This window comes from Chrysemys picta, chromosome 2, assembly GCF_011386835.1.
Source record: "Chrysemys picta bellii isolate R12L10 chromosome 2, ASM1138683v2, whole genome shotgun sequence".
Taxonomy (NCBI): domain Eukaryota; kingdom Metazoa; phylum Chordata; order Testudines; family Emydidae; genus Chrysemys; species Chrysemys picta.
In genome coordinates, this window is record NC_088792.1 from 38590924 (window position 1) to 38612094 (window position 21171).

Genomic DNA, 21171 nt, shown 5'->3' on the forward strand with positions numbered 1-21171 from the left:
ATCATGGGATCTATTGTGTATTCTTGTTAACTCTTCTCTGTCTAAGAATGTGTGTATCCTGTTAATATTTGTGAACACCCAAAAGTGTGCTAAACACCTCACAAGCAAATAAAACACCTTTTGTGCCCATAGGAGTTTACAGTTTAATTACAGAACTGGAAACACAAAAATGGGAGCGTCAAATAGGGTGTTCTGGAGAAGTAAGGAAAAGTAAGCACTAGTATTACAAATATCTATTATGCAGATAGGTATTATGTCTTAAAATTACCAAGGTACAAACTTTTTTAACTTTAATTTTAAAAGTATGTTTTTGGAGGGGGGAGTGGAGCTGGGGTTACAAGAGGGAAGGAGAAGATGGGTATGTTAAAGGACAGAATGGGTATGGATAGGCATGGAGAAAATAGAAGGAGAAGTTAAGGATCAGACACTACAGTAGGAGACATGGTGGGGACAAAGGCCTGGTCCACACTAACCCCCCACTTCGGACTAAGGTACGCAAATTCAGCTACGTTAATAACGTAGCTGAATTCGAAGTACCTTAGTCCGAACTTACCGCGGGTCCAGATGTGGCAGGCAGGCTCCCCCGTCGATGCCGCGTACTCCTCTCGCTGAGCTGGAGTACCGGCGTCGACGGCAAGCACTTCCGGGATCGGTTTATTGCGTCTAGACAAGACGCGATAAATCGATCCCAGAAGATCGATCGCTTACATCCGGACCAGGAAGTAAGTATAGACGTACCCAAAGGCCCTGTTCCTGTAGTGAGCACCGTAAGTGTGGACCCCAGCATCTATGCTGAGCCCCACTGACTTCATTTAAACTTTGAAGTCATTTAAACATTCCTTTATCCTCAACTTCCTAACATTTTGCTTAAGAGGTTAACAGATGGCCATCCTGAATTTGTAACTTTGTATTTTAATGATACCCCATTAGAAAAGAAGAATTATAGTTTAAGTAATTGGTATAACGTTAAAGTGTACTGGTAATATGAAGAATGTTAGAGCAAGACTTTGTTATTGTAGACCAGTCTAAAGCACAGTCTGGTCTGAAGGCACACTTTATGTAGTAACGTACTCTTTCTAATGGGCACTAGAATATATGACATTTGCACTTCAGAGGAATACAAGGGAAAAGATCAGTACAAACCATATCAATTATCACATCTGATAAACTATGAGTAGATAACAAACGTAGTTGTGAAAATTGTATTGAAATTTGAGTTTATTTGTATTGTGGTAAGGTGTTCGAGCCCTGGTCTTTAGACAGGATCCCATTGTGTTAGCTTTTTATGGTATATCACAATAGCATTTGGGTGTGTCCTAGTAAATAAATAAATAAAGGGAAAAAACCCACAAACAAAACATCAAGTCCCCTATATCAGACTTGATTTAAAATACTGCTCCTTTTGTTTCCTTTATTGAAGACACCCACTGCAACCTAATGCTAGTTAAAGGCCTGGTGAACAGATAAGCTTTGCATGATGCCCTAGAGTTTGCCAAATTTATAGTTTGACAAACTGCTGGGGAAAGCTGGTTTTGGGGCAAGGTTCCTCAGTTGAGAAGACCCTGTTGGCACTCTTGGAGAGTACCTCTCCAGGAACAAATAGCAATGGTCCATCCACCAGCTGAAGCATTGTCTGGGAACATTTATAGATAACAGCTGTCAACTGATGTCCGCTGTCTTAATTTTTTTACCGTGTGGCTCTTTGTCTAATTTTTATTGCTTTATTTTTATTACACTTGGTTCTAAAGGCCCATCATTTTAACAGTATGGCTGTAAAATGAGTTAAACTTAAATTCACTGCTTGTCTCTGGCTGAATATTACAGGTATGTCCAGAAAGCAGAACATGTCTGCTGTGCTGCTGAATGATGCACACACCACCTAACATTACATTGATTTAAATGGAATAATGGTGCAGCAGTGAAACCTGGAGAAAGTAAAAATAATTTTCAAAAATGTTTTAATGCTTTTGTTTGCTGCTTAGTTTTAAAGCAACTCATAAAAGGAAAATGAATACAAACCAGCACAATGTATTCCTGTGACAATCTGATAACAGGCACAATCTCTTAACTGGCATGTGTATTTCCAGTGGGGTGTGCCAAATGAAAGAAGATTCTACTGCCTCGTGATTAAGAAAGCAAAAAATCTCCTTTGTGTGTGTGTGTTATACAGTGGACCTACATTTTGTTGGCTGATCTCATGAAGATTAGTATCTGTTTCTTAAACTTTTTTTAGCTGAGATTGTTTCAATCCCTTTAGTATTTATCTATTATTTCAAGAGGGGGTTCATTGGATTTGAAAAATTACTTTTCCCAAGAGGATAATCTCCTGTTATACATATTTGTATAACAGGAAACTCTTCTTTTGGGAAAATAATATCTTGACTATTCTCTTGGGTAAAGTAACTCCATAAGGAATCTGTATGCAGCCACACATGGTACTATTATAATACACAATTGGATTTGCTTATGTATCACAGAGTGACATTTTTTTGTCACTAAGAAGTGGTTTCTTTCTTATATGTAACAATGAGCCTAATTCGTAAAAGTGAAATGGATAACTGCCATTCATGCCATAAACCTATGGGTCCAGATTCTCAGCTGCAGCTGATGTAAATCGGCAGCTCCATAGGTTTTACATCTGCTGAGGATCTGACCTATGATGCAGAGAATGCTTGTGTAAAAGTTTGCCAAAGTGCTGTAAATAATTTTAAAATATTTAATTATTTTGTTCACAATTACCCCTTCAAATGTTGAAATGGGGAAAAAACCTGATGAGGAAATATTTATTTTAAACTGGTATGTACTGGTTTGAAGGATTGCTTATGGGAGCAGAGGTTAACTTTCATTTCCTCTTTCCATCTACATCATTTTAAATGGGCAGGGGGTTGTGGGTATTCTTCCTCCATCACGTTTGCTTTCAGGTACACAGTACATATGCCCTGTACAAGTAAGAAGGAGTTTTTTCTAGGAATATCTCTTGGGAATTGATCATGTCCTCTCCTCCATAAGCTCTACATGTTAGTGACACTGAACCTGAGGGCAGCTGGATGCCGCCTGCTCCTTCATTCAACCTTGGGGAGTTAACAGAGAGCAATGTGTTGGCATTAGTATGCTCTCTCCATTGTGTCCATAGCCCTTGTTGGCACATAGAGTCAAAATGTACGTGCTCCCACTAAATTGCTGTTATCTTCTCTCCTCTCACCCTACACAATTTTATCTGTCTCCTTCCAGTCATCTCTGTGTATATCTTCTCAGTCCCTTTTCTGAATTTATCCCAATATCTCCAGTTTTCCTCCCTCTCCCAGCATTGTGTTGCTGGTCCAGGACATTGTTATTGCTCTTAGGAAAGTGCTTGGTTATGTCTGCTTCACGCTGCTGCTGCTTTTCCTTCTGCTATCATTGGGCAATTATTGTGGGCAAGAACATCAGTACAAGTGTGATTTTTCCTTCAAGAAAATTACTCAAAAATGCTGAGTAGTTGGGAAAATGCCAGATGTATGTGAGCGTGCACAGAATGTAAATATCTTGAAATGCAAGGATGCTGGTCTGATATTAAAAACAAAAAACAAAAAAAAGAAATGTTTCACCCCATATTCTCTTCTGTATAAGAAATTCATTGAAGCCCAATGCAAGGCCCTCAAGTTGGTTCCCATGGTAAGACAGTGGGGAAAGGAAAAAAGTGGGCAGAGAAACAATGAAGGCAGGTTGATTTGAACACGCGTGTGTTGCAGAGAGGGGCTCTATGCAAGCACATTATGCCAGTACCAAAAGGAGTTGAGGAGAAAGGGACACGGGTTCCACAATTCCATTGATTCAGTGCCCAGGACCTATGTTGAAAGGGTTGCAGAATTTCTGCAGTTGCTGTTTCAGCCTATTGGCTGGAATAGTAGCTGTAAGAGGGGTCACGCTGCAGTCTGTCAGCCTGCACAGGTGATGAGGGCAATGGATTTTGTCTCTGCAACCTGCTAACCCAGAGCACATCTGCCTGTTACCAAAGCTGTTTGGTTATTGTGACACTTATGAATATTAACACTAAAGAATAAGGCCTTTGCACAAAAAGGTCAGATTTTAGGCTTCAACACTGACAGCATAAAATAAAATTAGTAGACCACTAAGAGGTCTGTCTGGTTATCTACACATAAGTATGTTCTGTAAAATTCAACGGTCCCATATATCCTGGGTAACATTAAAATTTCTGTGTGGGTGGGGGAGAAAAGCTGCAGTCATTATTTATTGACAACTTTTGACACAACATTTTTAGTAACATACTGATGTAACTTAAATACCTGTTTTTGGTTAATATTAAGATAATACATTGTTTTATAGCATATACCCATTTCACAGTAAGAAACTCATATGCAATGAGGAAATTGCATTTCATAGATTCAAAGGCCAGAAGGGACCACTGTGATCATCTAGTGTGAGCTTCTGTATAACACAGACCATAGAACTTCCCTAATATAATTCCTAGAGCAGATCTTTTTAGAAAAACATCCAGTCTTGATTTAAAAATTGTCAGTGATGACCCTTGGTAAATTGCTCCAGTGGTTAATTATCCTCACTGTCAAAAATTCACGCCTTATTTCCAATCTGAATTTGTCTAGTTTCAAATTCCAGCCATTGGATTGTGTTACATCTTTCTCTGCTAGATTGAAGACCCCATTATTAAATATTTGTTCCCCATGTAGATACTTACAGACTGTAATCAAGCCACCCTTTAACCTTCTCTTTGTTAAGCTAAATAGATTAGATTGACTTCTTTGAGTATCCCTATAAGGCATGTTTTCTAATCCTTATCATTCTTGTGGCTTTTCTTTAAATCCTCTCCAATTTATCAACATCCTTCTTGAATTGTGGGCACCAGAATGGGACACAGTATTCCAGCAGCAGTCGCACCAGTGCCAAATACAGAAGTAAAATAACCTCTCTCCTTGTTTATGCATCCAAGGATCATATTTGCTCTGTTGCCAATAACATCACATTGGGCGCTCATATTGAGCTGATTGTCCACCAGCATGATCCCCAAACCTTTTTCAGAGTCACTGTTTCCCAGGGTAGAGTCCCCCATCCTGTATATATGGCCTACATTCTTTTGTCATAGATGTGTATATTTACATTTAGCCATATTAAAACACCTACTGTTTGCTTGCATCCATTTTACCAAGCGATCCAGACTGGTCTGAATTAGTGACCTGTCCTTTTCCTTATTTACCACCTTCTGCCCCTCCCCCCTAGTTTTTGTTTCATCTGCAAACTTTAGCAGTGATGATTTTGTTTTCTTCAAGGTCATTGATAAAAATCTTAAATAGTATAGGGCTAAGAACTGATTGCTCTGGGACCTCACTGGAAATACACCTGCTTGGTGGTGATTCCCCATTTAGAGTTACATTTTGAGACCTATCAGTTAACCAGTTTTTAATCTATTTGATGTGTGCCATGTTAATCTTATATTGTTTTTAATGTTGTGCAGGCTTGGGTTACACAATACCAAGTCAAACGCCTTACAGAAATCTAAGTATATTATGTCAGCTCTACTACCTTTATCAACCAAGCTTATAATCTCATTAAAAAAAAATCAAGTTTGTTTGACAGGATCTATTTTCCATAAACCCATATTGATTGGCATTAATTACATTAAAAAAATCAAATTAGGATAATTAATTGAGTCCCACATCAGTCACTCCATTATCTTGTCCAGGATTGAGGTCAGGCTGACAGGCCTAAAATTCCCCAGATCATTCCATTTATCATTTTTAAAAATTGGCACAACATTTCTTCCAGTCTTCTGGTACTTCCCCAGTGCTCCAATGCTTATTGAAAATTAATATTAATGATTCAGCAAGCTCTTCAGTCTGCTCTTTTAAAACTCCTGGATGCAAGTACTCTAGACCTGCTGATTTAAAAATGTGTAATTTTGGTAGTTTCTGTTTAACATCCTCCAGAGATACTATTGGAATCAAGAGTGTTGTTATCACATGATGAGACCATATGATCTCTTTTTCCCCAAATACAGAACAGAAACATTTTTGAATGCTTCTGCCTTTTCTTCGGTACTAATGATAATTCTACCATTTCCATATTGTAGTGGACCGATACCCATTGTCAGGATTCTTTTTGTTCCTGATATATTTAAAAAACTCCTTATTATTGTCCTTAACTCTGCTGGCCATTGGTTTCTCCTTGTCTCTTTGCTTCCCTTATCAGTTTTCTACAGTGCCAAACTTCTGATTTATATTCATTACTATCAACTTCCCCTTTCTTCCATTTGTTATATACTATTCTTTTATTTTTATAGCTGCCTTCACTTCTGCTCTAAACCAGGTTGCTTTTTTACCAACGTGACTTTCTTCCTCAATTGTTGGATTGTGGTTTTTTGAACATCTAGAAGGGTGTTCTTAAATGATTCCTAATGATCATTCACTATTTTTGTTTAAATTTTCTTGGCACAAACCATAACCTTGTTTGTGACAAATTCAAGAGAAGGCAAGGGTAGCAAAAAGATTCTTTCTCAAAGTATTTTAATCTCTCTGGCCAGAGCTCACCTGCAATTATCAGATATTCTGTTGTATAAAATATAACTGTGACGTTGTGCAGTCTATATGGTTTTATAAAAACTTGATAATAAGTCAATATAATGTAACTGAGATAATTTTAGAGAAAATACGGTAATAAGTGAATGTAACGTAACTGGGATATGCTTCATGCAAAAGGTCTCTTGTAAGGTATCATTACAAAGCTTATAATCTACTGAGTATGATCATCTGATTTGTATAAATGTACCACTCTTGTATCTAAAACTAGAAATATAAAATGTAACTCTGAGGGCCTATTGTAATTGTGTAAAGTGTGGACCATTAATGATGGTTTGGAATCTTGATGACTCCCATTGTCTGCAGATGGCTGTATTTACCTGTGAGTCTTCCTGTATATGTGTGTGCTGGCAAGTGAGTAATGAAGTCTTGCAGTGACATGTGATCATGTCACCTGAACTGGAATCCATCTTTAACCTGGTGCTTTTCCAGTGAGGGGGGGTGGAAACCCAGAGAGACAAAGAGTTCCCGCCTTATGCAAAAGATATATAAAGGGGGGAAGAGAACAGAGAGAGGGAGGAGCCATCATGAAGAATCCCCTAGCTATCACCTGAGCTGCAACAAGAGCTGTACCAGGGGAAAGAATTGTGCTCAGGCCTGGAAGGTGTCCAGTCTGAGAAAAACTTACTGAAACATCTCTGAGGGTGAGAGTATCTGTATTTAGTTTGATTAGACATAGATTTGCGCATTTTATTTTATTTTGCTTGGTGACTTACTTTGTCCTGTCTGTTACTACTTTGAAACACTTAAATCCTACTGTCTGTATTTAATAAAATCACTTTCTATTTAGTAATTCACTCAGAGTATGTATTAATACCTGGGGGAGCAAACAACTGTGCATATCTCTCTATCAGTGTTATAGAGGGCGAACAATTTATGAGTTTGCCGTGCATAAGCTTTATACAGGGTAAAACGGATTTATCTGGGTTTAGACCCCATTGGGAGTTGGGCATCTGAGTGCTAAAGACAAGCACGCTACTGTGAGCTGTTTTCAGGTAAACTTGCAGCTTTGGAACAAGTGATTCAAACCCTGGATCTGTGTCTGGAGCCAAACAGGAGTGTCTGGCTCAGCAAGACAGGGTGCTGGAGTCCTGAGCTGGCAGGGAAAACAGAAGCAGGGGTAGTCTTTGCACATCGGGTGGCAGCTCCCAAGGGGGTTTCTGTGATCCAACCCGTCACAAGAACTACTAACAATATTTGTACAAAACTGATTGGTAGTTTATTATAGTTTTTTTTAAACCTAGTAACAATCTTAATAATAATGTTTAATCTTTTATTTATTGCAAGTACTATACAAGCAGTAACAAGTTTATTTTCTTAGTACTGCAGTGAAATAGGTATGCCAATATTATATCCTTTTTACAGAGTGGTAAGTAGTGCAGACAAACAGCAAGTCAGTAGCAGCCTCGATTAGAACTCAAGACCTTCTGACATCCAACAATGCATTTTTCTCTCTAGACTATGCTGCGTTCCAGTTGCTAATGATTGTAATGCCATCTGTTTGTGGATTTTAGCAGTCATATTTAAAACCTGAGATTAATTGAACAATTTTGTCTTTTAGAAGCAGTTGCTAAATTGTAGTAGGCAACTGAGCCTTATTGTATAACTGCAATACAGTCAAGGGAACAATTTAGGATTTGAATTTTATATACTAGTAACGGCAAACTGTGTAGATATTGATTTTTTTTTTTTCTTGTGACCTAATCAGAGTGCCTGTGGCAATATCTGATCTGTATTGCTTTCACCAAGAATTGTCTTGGGACTATAGTAAGGGTTTTTTTGTTTTTGTTTTTTAATCTTAATTAGTAATCATCGCTATGTTAAGTAGACTTGCTGGAAATGAGGTGACGTTGTACAGTATAGTTTTAGCAATTTTTGTTAAGTAAACTTATTAGTAAAATCTCTAAAGATGAGATTCCCAAAGTGTGTGCTAAAGGCAATGTACAGTAACTTGAAGAAATGGTGCGGGAGTTGAATAATTAGATAAGGCTAGATCTGCTAAAGGAATTAGATGCCTAAATGCCACTTCAAGCTCCATTATTCCAACATTTAGGTATCACTGAGATCCTCAAAACCTTTCTTAGCTTCCACTTAACCCTGTAGGTGTCTACATTTATACTGTAAAAGTCCCCTAATTTTCTGCTTCTGAGCAGGCATACAGCTGCCTCAGTCTTGGCACCCACACGCCTATCTCACACCTAAGCCCCACCCTTCTCCTCAGCATTTCCTAATGGCTAGTTTAGGCAGCTCCCTGCTTAGAATGCTGACTTTTGTGAATCCCACTCTTATGCGCCTCTCTCTCCCCATCATTGTATAGCAAGCCTAGGCACCTAATTCAGGTCTGTGGATTCCACTGGGTGGCAAGATCCCAGTTTCTCACAGGTATTTAAGTGTCCTACTCATACGTCATGTAATATACACTTGAAAACCCCATCAGTTACATGCACAAATGTTCATGGTTGAAAAGTTCCCAAGTGAATGTTTGCAAGTGCATTGTTGCAGACACATAAGAGTTTGTGTTGAAACCTTTGAATTTTAGACCCATGATTGTTTTATCTGAAGGCTAAATGTATAATAAAATAGTTCTTAAACCAATTAGTTATCCTCAACTGCTGCCCACTTTTTCCAGCAATATAACTGATAACTGAGCATTGTGCTAAATGTTTTTAACTATAACTTTGATCACTTTCTGTTTTACTAATACTTTTTAGTTTAAGAATTTTTCCTTTATGCTTTGCTCCCCCAAATTATAAACTGGCAAAGAATGCTAGTTTTTCCAGAGCATGGGTTTATAAGGGCCAGATGGAAAGTATCTTTGGTGTAATTCAAGAACACAACAAAAAGGAAACATAATATCAGTGTAATCTAGTTAGAATTTAAGTGAATCAGAACCTGTCAATTTATACGTATGGTAAGTGGGCATTGCCACTAGCTTACAATATATTTAATGTTAACCTGTATAAGTACCAGTGGTTTGAGCATTGGCCTGCTAAACCCAGGGTTGTGAGTTCAATCCTTGAAGGGGCCACTTAGGGATCTGGGGCAAAAAATACCAGTTTTTACTTCTGGTATACGAAAAGGCTCAGCTCTTGCTTAAATATCTCATAATTTTAGGATTAGAATAATAAGATTTATGAGACTGGTTTTCAAATATAGAACAAATTAAAGGCAGTTCTGGCTCTCTTGTTTTCTTTATTACTTTTGTTTAAACTCTTGATCAGTCATCCATTAGTGGGTATGAAACCTGGTATGGAATCTATCTCCCAATACCCCACATTTGTTTCCTATCTCGAAGTATGGATGCAGACATTTTGGGTATGTCTATTCTGCAATTAAAAACCCGTAGCTGGCCTATGTCAGCTGACTTGGGCTCCCGGGGCTCCAGCTCTGGGGCTGATTAATTGCTGTGTAGACATCCAGGCTCGGGTTGGAGCCCAGGCTTTAAGACCCTGTGAGGTGGGAGGGTCCCAGAACTCGGGTGGCAGCCTGAGCTGGAATGTCTACACTGCAACAGCTGGAGCTCCATGAGCCCAAGTCAGCTGGCACGGGCCAGCTGCAGGTGGCTAATTGCAGTGTAGACATACCCTATGACCTATATTGTGAGCTCTAACCCCCAGAGGATTCTTGTCATTTACAGTTCTCAGGTCTTTTCAAAATTAGAAAAAAATTCCCGTATGTTTTCTAGTCTGTTGCAAATAGGAACACTGAAATATTAGAAACATTTACAAATAGGTAAGTCTGTTACCCTTGAAATTTTAGTTAGGGTGACTGTTGCTAGAAAGTTCCAGTGTACTCTTGCGTCAGGTGAAAAGGTCAATACGTCATAAATTGAGAGAGAGATGGGCAAAGGAGGTTTTTTTTTTAATTTATTCATTTTAAAGCATTAGGTACTTTGCATTCTGGCTTATTAGTAGAATTAATTGAAACATTAGTTTTCACTTTGCAAAACTGAAAACTTTTGAACTTTAATAAAAAAATATTTCTGTTACAAACCACTCTCATTGCCGTTTTCACACCTTCAGATTATAAAATGTTCATTTTTTTTGAACTGAGATTTTCAGTGCTTGGTGTTTTCCCAAATCAACACTTAAAAAAAAAAGTAAGAAAAATTTCTGCAGCAATTTAAATAATAATCTAGTGGTAGGATATAATTTTATTTGAGACAAGACTACAGCAAAAACAACTCAAATATAAAACTTGGACATAAATTTCTTCAAGGACTTTGGCCGACTTTCTGTTCCAATTGGTGAAATTTTAAAGTGATTGAAAAATCATGTGTGAGCAGCTTCATTGGTATCCAAGATTATAGCAGAGCCCAGAATTGATTTGTCAACCCAGAACTTGATGAGTCCCACCATATCAGCCTAGCTCACACTGTGCTGGATTTCATTAGTGCAAAGACTAAGCAAAAATATGAGGGCAACTAGCATGAGATTTTTGCTGTCTCACAGAAGTGGATGCTGGCAGTAAAGTGTGTGCTTTAGCTAATTGAGATAAGGATTGGGAATTTTATACTAGTAAGGCTTCCTCTTGCCACAACCAGTTATATATGCTCCATGGGATGCCTGATGCTGAAAGTATCCTAGTACAGTGTTTGCTCTGAAGCATGAGGCGCTTCATTATAGGATTACTAGTCCCTTGAATTTAGGAGGTCTGGCTGAGTTGGTGCTATGCTGGTGACTTCATACCCACATGAGGAAGACAAATGACAGACTACACTGGTTCAGTCAGCGACAAAGTATAGTTGCCAACATGAAACAGTGTGTCACAGACAACTCTAATTAATTGGTTGGGGCAGTGGTTTTCAACCTTTCCAGACTACTGCACTCCTTTCAGGGGTCTGATCTGTCTTGCGTACCCCAAAACTACTTGCTTACAAAATCAGACATAAAAATACAGAAGTGTCACAGCACTGCTATTACTGAAAAAGTGCTTGCTTTCTCATTTTTACCATATAATTATAAAATATGTCTATTAGAATATAAATATTGTACTTACATTTCAATGTAATACTTGAGCCTGTTTTTCACTTGAGTCTTGTCTGAAGCCTGAGCCCCACCGCCTGGACTTGAAGCATGTAACTTAGCTTCCCAGGGCGACCTGTGGCATAAGGCCCCAGGCAGTTGCCCTGCTTGCCACCTCTAAAGCTGGCTCTGCACTTGCGAACCCTATAAACCCATCTGCGACTCCCCCGGGATCACAAACCCCAGGTCGAGAAACACTGATCTAGATGAATTGAGTTCCCCCTGGAAGTCCTCTGTGTGCCCCTGGTTGAAAACCACTGGTCTGGAGCACTGCCAGGCTCCTCTGCTATTGGACATGTGCATTTTAGGTAATTGGAATTGTTTTCTTAAAAGCAAGAGAGAGAATCCAGTGAAGCCCTCCTTGAAGTCCCCAGAGCCACCACTTAAAAAATTTCTTGAAAATGTGGTTGCCCAGACTTCCTTCTATTGTCAAATGGCTGTCTTGGGACTCCTCTACTTAATTCTTTTGTCCGCATAGAGCACACTCTTAGTGCTGTCTGTTCCTCAGCTTCCACTGGAGTCTCATTGCAGGAGGCTACAGGAGATGAGGCTGAGAGGCAGCTAGCAGTAAGTGGAGCTGTTAAATAAAAGGTTATTAAAGCAGCCGGTAGAGATGCTGCTGGGGTCTGACTATAGAAGTATATTTCCCTCCTGCTCCCACAGTTCAGTACATTGCCTGGAATTGGTTTTGGTTAACCATCCCATGTAAATGCAAACAGGACTTTTGGGTACTGTGGCAAGGTAGATGGCTTTCTGTAATTGTTTCAGAACAGTTTGTTGGGTCATTACGTGTAACACACCTAGGCTGAGGATAAAGACCCAACATGTTCTATAGAAGAGAAGGCTCATGCCTTAGTAAGCAATAGAAGGGGAGGGATAGCTCAGTGGTTTGAGCATTGGTCAGCTAATCCCAGGGTTGTGAGTTCAATCCTTGAGGGGGGCCACTTAGGGATCTGGGGCAAAATCAGTACTTGGTCCTGCTAGTGAAGGCAAGGGGGCTGGACTCAATGACCTTTCGGGGTCCCTTCCAGTTCTATGAGATAAGTATATCTCCAATAGTTGTTCTTCACACTTTTCAGGCCGCTGAAGACAGACCCTAAAAAGATCTGGAACCTTTTCTCAAGGTGCCCAACATTACCTAAAGGCTGTCTTTTTAGTGAACAAAGTCTCAAGGAGCTACATAATTTCATTGTGTTTAAAAACATTGTACAAATTGAGTTAGCTGACATACTGATGGTTACTTTCAGATTAGTATAGACCAGGACAAATTGTGTTCATTCTTGTCAGCTAAACATGGCATGATGTTGAATGTGGTTTATCCCTGATCTACTCCTCTCCCCCACTCTTCTCTCCCCTTCCCCCCCCCCCATGAAGGTTTAATCATGATTAGCTGACATGCTGAACACAATTTGGCCTGGTTTTACTTAGTGCAAAGCCACGATCAGCAACGTATGTGCTAACTCAATTCTCTTCAACAATATTCAAATACATTTTGTAGTGAGGACAAGCCCAGTCTGTTGATGAGATGTCTAATTGGAGCAATAGGTGGTGGTAAATAAAATAGTCTGTAAATTACTTCCAGTACCTACCATAGTATGTGTTGGGTGTAAATAAGTAAACTTTTATTTCATACTTAATTTTGTATTTATATTGCTCCACAGTTTTACTTAGATTTAAGAATAAACTTGTTTTACTGTTTCTAATCATTCTTTTTCCTTTCTCTGCTGTTTAATTCTAAGAAACAGAAATTATGGGAATAGAAGAGATCTAACCCGAGAACTCTCAAAATATACTACTGTAACATGAGCGAGAATGAGAACAACCATTAGACGTAAAATCTTACACAAATAAGAGGCTTTATTTTGGGAGAAGGGTAATTCATTTTAAATTTTCCTTCCAACCAAAAAAAAAAATGCTACAAATTTCTTTTAGTCTGCTTTTAGATCTGAAGTTGACTCTGACAGTATTCTTCCAACAACTCCTTAAAATGTTCTTGTCAGACCCTTAGAGAAGCAACACTTAGTTAAGGGTCACCAATAAAATTAAATGCAAATCTTGATACAGATGAAGTACAACAGTAGATTAAGCTGGGAGGAAAAGGGGATCAGGGTAAACTGCAGGCCTTACAATCTGGAGGTACTATTCCTTTGATCTTGTCATTGTCCAAGTCCCTGATTTTTTTTAAAGTACCTTTTTGTTGCACATTTTCTTCCCCCGTTTCTTATATATCTCTATTAAATTTCCAGTTTGAAAACTTAATTTTTCTGTGTGCAATGTAATGTATTTGGAACGCTAACATTTAGTCACAGTTCCTCTTCCCTCCATTCTTCACTTCCAAAAAAAAATATAAAACTTTACAACATGGCTATATGTAAAAACTTCCACTGTCTTTGGTGGGGTTGAAGCAAGCCATCAGTCATCATACAGAATTCTGCTTGTGACTGTGCACCCTTAGGAGTGTTAGCTGAAAATAAAATGTGCATATACACGGAGATTTTTTTTTTAAAGAAAACACTTTTTATTTTCCTTTAAATGGTCCTGACTCTAAACAATTGCTATGTACAGGAGAATAGCTTGCAGAGATCTGTGTTTGAGTTATAGGATAACAATATTGTATCTTAAAATAAAATTACCATTCCATAACTAAACTCCCTATCAAACCCCTTACCACCTACGCACACAAGACTCTCTATATATTACAAAAATATTCACTTCTGGGCTAAAACTTTTAAACAGAGTTATAGCTTGGTGCTATAAACCTGAAAAATTTGTAATGAAAATAATGGTTTGTAGTTGCTTTAATTGTCTTATTTCAGTTTTGTTCCTTTAACAGCTGTTCGGTTATAGGGATTTGTTTGTTTTTTACTCAGTCTCTGTTGATAATCATCTTAAAATATATCTTAGAGAAGAAATCCTAAAACTTTTTTAAAATTTCATTAGACTTTTATTTTACCTCAGCATGTTTTGACAATAGAGACGTCTTGGTCTGTTTAGGTTGTAGTCTTTAGATTTGGGCGTTCATACTCCATCCTGATATATTGCCATGGAGATGTTTCCCATTAAATACAAATTCCTGGTTTATAGCATGCATGATAACTTTGATGTGGATTTTTTAGTAAGTAATAGATATTACCTCATAAAATCCCTCTGCTCTGGGTGATCTGTATCATCCCAGTAACTTAGTTATATTTAAGTAGTTACACAGTAAACGGTTGTATATGTGCAATTAATTTGATATTTTGTTTTATAGTACATCAGTCACAAACGTGAGAAAAGTAAAAACCAAATTGAAAGCACAAAGATTTGTCTTATCTTATCTTGCAACTACTAGTCATGGTAGTTTTAAATTAAAAATAAGCTGAACCTACTTCAGAAAATACATTTCTTTAGACATACTGAAATTGAGTTTGCATGAAAATCCTATAAGCAGAGAATTAGAGTAAATAATATTAAGGGAGCAACATATGTCAAGGCTTGAGATTTAGAAATTTAGCTTGTGAAAGAATGGTGACTTTCTTGAAGATACACAGATGTATTAATTTTTAATTTGTCTTTTTGATCTCTAAATTAGTGCAGAAGTTTTACTAGTTAATTTTAAGAAAGCAAGTGTTTGAAAGTTTTGGCAAATACTAACTTGTTGTAATGAATGTATGGTAATGAAAGAAGTTAAGACGAGAGCTGAATTAGAGTGAATGATTGTTCAGTCATGTGGGTCAGGCTAGCTGCATAGCTTGGTTGTTAGACTGATTGCTCAAATTACATTGCCTCAGGTCCTGCATTTGGTTGGCTGTCTTCTCAGATCTTAACAAGGTTCTGGGAATTTGTTTCTGACAAAGTTTGCTTTGTGTTTTTGCAGGATGCTTCATCTGCAGACATTAGGAAAGCATATCGCAAGCTTTCACTAACTTTACACCCAGACAAGAACAAAGATGAAAATGCAGAAACCCAGTTTAGACAAGTAAGTGACATACTATAATATACTTTTTTTGGGGGGGAAAGGGGTGAATAAGATCAGAAAGTTTGACATAACTTTACTTATTAACATCAAGAATAAATACAGTTTTGACAGCAAAGTAATATTTTGAAATTATTAGTAATAATTTCAAACAGGACAAAATTATTCCTGTATTAGTTGGATTTAGTCTTGGACAAAGGTCATATAAAATGTTCTGAAGCTAGTTCAGTAACTCAGATAGTATTCGAGTATTTGAATACATTTGATTTATAAGTATTTTAAAATATTTAGATGTATTCCTGTTAACGAAAACAAATGTTTTATTCTTTTCTCTCTGTATAAAAGCATACATACAAACTTCTGTTAAAAGGGAAAGTCTGTTTGTAAGCGTACACTTTGCCTTTTAATAGAAGTTGGGAAAAATCTTCTCATCAGTCTTCATTATAAGTCATTTAATGTAGATATCAGTAAAATAATTATCTTAAGTCTTGAGCATTTTCCCTTCTGAATCTTGACATTTAACAGAGCAATAGGGTATGCCTGTCATAGTTCAGCTTTACCAGTTCAATGTACTTCACAAAATGAAGGCTACTTGCTGTGTGTTGTTATAATTGGAGTACCTTTGGACCTATTGAAGGGACACTATTAACTTAAAAATCACATTCCTGATGGAAATTTTTTACCTATATTTGAGACAAATATCACCTCAGACTGAAATATGAGAGACGAAAAAAATCTGTTTTTAAGATTTGATTGCTTTGTGCATGGTGTTTTCACTGTTTCCTTTTCATAGTCATTTTCTTAATAAAAGCAATGCTTTTATTTTAGTTGGTGGCTATCTATGAGGTTTTAAAGGATGAAGAGAGAAGGAAGAGGTGAGTACACTTTGCATATTTTTAAATAAACCTCTCCTGGGTGCTAATCCTACAGAATTTATGCACATGCTTAACTTTATACACTCTGAGTAATCCTATTGACTTCACTGACTCACACGGAATATAGTTAAGCACATATATAAGTCTTTTTGGGGCATAATTTTTATTTAGCTACTATTTAAAATAAATAGAATTTATATAGGTATGTGGCACATGTTTCAGTGAGATAAGCTGATTACTTCCTTTGATTCTGAACATTTTTTAAAACAGTTTGTATTTGGAGTGAAATTTTCTCTGTTAGAACAATCTCTAAAAGATTAGTATTTGTAGTTCTGTGTTTCTGGATCATGTCTACATGGGTAGAGAGCCATAACTTGGTGAGTTACAATTTTAGGCATGTGAGTTGGGAATTATAACCCATTTTGCCCACCTGTTGGTTCCTTCTCACTACATAAGAACTTTCACATGATGCTTAGGTACTCTGTTCCTGAATGTTTCTATCTTCATGTATTTTGCTATTTTTCTTTTAAAAAGCATATAATTTGATACTGTAAACAGTGTCTGGATAAGCCTATAATATAATTATAAGGGTTTTTTTAAGTTGTAGATAGTTGCCCTGGTATATAATTTAAATATTTGACTAGTGCCCCAGAAGCTTAAGTGGTGTTCCAAGAGTACCTGAAAGATAGTAACGGACAGTAGCTTGTTTGGACTGCTTTCCAAAGGATTGTAATGTGCCTGTATATATAATCTGGTTTTAGGATATCCACTTGAACTAATGATTATCAGGTTAACTTGGCTAAAGAAAGAGTCATGCTCTCAGCACAGGAGTTCTAGTAAAGTATCTTAAGGTTTACAACTCTCTAAACAGGGATTCTCAGGACCTTCTCTTGAAGGCTTTTGGCTTTGTAGAAATCTTGGCAGGAATCCATGTCTCATAGCAGAGATTATCTTCTGTCTGGTAATCCTCTATTTTGAACAAGTCATGGAAATGTGTTTAAGGGAGTTTTTTAGATTGTGTATGTTTTCTACTCTGCCTCCCTCTGTGGAATTTCAACTTGGAGTCATAGATCAAGGAAAGTTAGGAAGTTTAACAACGGGTGGGGGTGGGGAGGGGGTAAAAGGGAGGGGGTCAGTATCTATTTTTAAATGTTTCCAAAAGTATGAATTAGCCTGAAATCTTATGTCTTCTTGCTTTATGGGTAACATCATTTAAATGTATTTTCTATTTCTTCATAGTTTAATGTTGAGGGAGTTTATCATGAGATTTGTCTTTGGAGTTCCTTAGGAATTTCCCCATATCTCCCTCCCCCATGATCTTGCTTCACTTGTAATTGTGATTCAGTAGCTTGTAACTATTATGTATTTGGGCCTGTCTACCTGAGAAAATTGTACCCATTTATCTAAACCGTTTTAGATATTGATATATTGAAATTGGTGCAGCCCCTTCATGTGAAAATTTTATTTCATTTTAAGGAAGCCTTGTATCAGGTTAGCTTAAGTTGATACATTACAAACAATTTTCTCATATGAACAGGGCCTTCCTGATATTTTTGTCTCTTAGAGCGTGTGTGTATGAATAATATAACATAATATATGGAGATATACCTATCTCATAGAACTGGAAGGGACCCTGAAGGGTCATTGAATCCAGCCCCCTGCCTTCACTAGCAGGACCAAGTACTGATTTTGCCCCAGATCCTTAAGTGGTCCCCTCAAGGATTGAACTCACCACCCTGGGTTTAGCAGGCCAATGCTCAAACCACTGAACTATCCCTCCCCCCAGTGAGTAGCCATTTTATAGGTGAAAGGGTGGTGTTCACCTGAAAAGAGATTTCTAGAAATAGTATGCAATCTATAGTGTAAGATCTAGTTGTCCAGTCTCTTCTTCAAGAATCCTTTATTATTTGGATTGGGGACTGAGTTGAAAAATTGAACTGACCGATACATACGTAAGTAGAGGCACTATTCATACCTCTGAAGGCACAACCAACTCATAGGTAACTAGCTTTTCCTTGATGCAAGTCTCAACTAATCATGCTGTGAATCAATCCTCTAAAGGGACATGCCTGAGGCCAGATAACACATGTTCCCCCTGCAACCTTAAAGGTCTGGAGCAGTGGAGAAAAAGGGATAGTCACCCCTCTAAGAGTCTTCCTACTCCTTTGATGGTTTGGGGGAGGCATTTCATGAGTGGTGGGCTGAGCAATGGTGCTCAGGTAAGCCATTGTCCCTTGTGTACCTGGGAGAGAGTATATAAGTACTGTCACTCCAGCTGATCTCTCTCTCTTAGCAACTCCCCCGTCCTAGCCCTAGGATTAGCATAGGAGGTGGTGGTTTTTTTGGCCTGCTGTGGGCATTACACTAGTTGCCTTTTGGGGAGCTGGAAAGAAATTTTGCCCTCAATGTCGTCAGATTGGCTGGCAGGTAGTGTGGATTTTTTTGCTTCCCCACAGCAGCTCAGGACCTGGTCAGATAGGCCAGGAGGTATAGTTCAAGCTTACAGAATTTAGCAGGTGGCAGGTGTCTGGTGCTGGTACTTGTTCCATAGAAAGTCTGGTTCACTGATAAACTGAAAGCGGGAGTGCATGTTAGGGGATGGTATCTCCTAAAGTAGCTGAGGAACGGGTTTGGGGCTTCTAATGTCTAGTACAGTGAGACCAACCCCCTTCAAGGTTCATGGAAGGGGAAGATGGTAAGGTCCCAGCAATGGGCTAGGACCAGGTATCAGTGAGGGCTGATGGCAGCCCTCAAATAGGAGGAAAAATTGAAGAAGCAATGATGACCTGCACTGTGTGAGTTACTGCCAGGTAGTTCCCAGATGAATTAAGTTAATGAAGTTGCAGCCTAATTAAACCACACCCCTTGCATCTTGTCTTTCTTCCTACGTGTCTGGGACAATGATTGTGTGTATACAGAAACAATAGTTACACTTCACAGAACAAATCAGTGGAGTAATTCCTTTTAGCAGTTAAAAAAAAATTATTTTACTTTAACACATGGAGTTAGGCATAATTTATATTTTTATTCTCTTTCATTTTGGAGCATAAACGTGCCTTAGAGTATTACAATTTAGTAGTGGTAATTTTTTATAAGAAAAAAAAAAATAAAAACCCCGTTTGTCTTTTCCAGAAAGGTTCACTCTTGGCAGTAGAATGTACTACTTTAGCATATTAACACTTCATATTTTCCTTTTTTGATTTTAATAGTAATAATTTAAATGTGCATATAATATGCATTAAAATATTATTTACTTTATGTACGTGCTGTATACATAGTAGTACAGTGCCCAGAACCCTTGATGTAAATTAATCCACATATAAGTGTTATGTGCTAGATAGGATCTTGCATAGGCTTTCTGTGCTGGAGTGCATTTCACCCAGTAAGATTTTTATTGGATAAAATTATAAGCTAAACTTGCTAATAGTCATTACTTTGATTTTAATTTGTAAAGAGAATGTGTGTAATTTTGAACAAACTTTTCCATTCACTACATCTAATCAAATGTCTTAACAGTACATTTAAACCTTAGTGTTTTTAACTAGCTTTTGGTTTATACACCCCACTTTCTGTAACATTGTGATTTTCATTACAGCAAGCATTAGTGTCTGAATCAAAATAAGCCTCCTTCTAACACTAAATGATGAGTATACCTTGGCACTTTTTTGTGTAATTGACTGACTTTATACATAGCCTATGGAAAATATAAAGTGTTCTTGACCATATTTGCATTACATGTTGCCTTTGATAGTTTCTGGGAGGGGAAAGCTTCAGTGATGCTTTTTCTAAGATTTAGATTTTAAATTGTAAGATCTCGTTACTTCAGACTTGTTTATCGTTCTTTTTGTAAGCTACATCAGATCTCTGAAGTAATGTGTGAAATGTGAAGTTTCCTGGGCTTTACAAAAATGGTAAACATTTTATGATTGTAAAATAGATTAATTATACTGTAATGTTGAAATTAGCTACCAAAATTAATTGATTTTCTTGCACTATAGTAAATTCTAGAAAGTTCTAAAAACTACAACATGAATCATCATAGGTAGGTGAAATTATTACACTTTCACAACTGTTTCTTAATGGTGGTTCTAAATTTAAATTAATATTTTTAATGAAAGTTTTACTTTCATTATGAAGTTTACTTTCTTGTGCTGTGATTGTTACTTCCTGGTATTTATTTCCCACTGTAAATTGCTGACTATTTCAAAGCACACAAAATTGCTAGGCACTCTCATATGCCATATACAAGTTGCATTGTGTGTACTTGCACACATCTGAGGACAGGAAAAAATAGTGCGGATAGATCAAATGAAATTTTGTGGGAAGAAGAGGTAAAGAGTAGTAATTTAAAATAGGTTGATAAAGGAAGAATGCTTTGTAATTCAATTTTGAATATGATTCTCCTTGCTGCACATGCTTTGATTGACTATCCTTCATAGCTGCTAATTTTTTGGGGAAAAAAAAGTACTTTACTGAGTAATGTGTATGTTTCTTAATTAAACAATGTCTTAAATGTGGAAAACAAAATTAAAAATTTATGGGAGGCTTTTGAGTAACTCTGGGATCATTTATCGGGGGTAGCCGTGTTAGTCGGTATCTACAAAAACAACAAGGAGTCTGGTGGCACCTTAAAGACTATCTGTTAGTCTTTAAGGTGCCACCAGACTCCTTGTTGTTTCTGGGATCATTGTTCACTTTGTAACCCTAAAAATCATCGTGATAGCTTT

The 21171-nt window shown here is 37.5% G+C and overlaps 1 protein-coding gene across 1 annotated transcript in view; it reads left to right on the top strand.

Moving 5' to 3' along the window:
• Positions 1-21171, top strand: part of DNAJC1 (DnaJ heat shock protein family (Hsp40) member C1) — a 178647-nt gene that overhangs the window by 49238 nt on the left and 108238 nt on the right. The window contains exons 2-3 of the mRNA XM_005302767.5: positions 15471-15572; positions 16398-16444. Of these exons, the coding sequence (XP_005302824.1) occupies positions 15471-15572; positions 16398-16444 (149 nt within the window). The remainder of the gene's footprint in view (positions 1-15470; positions 15573-16397; positions 16445-21171) is intronic.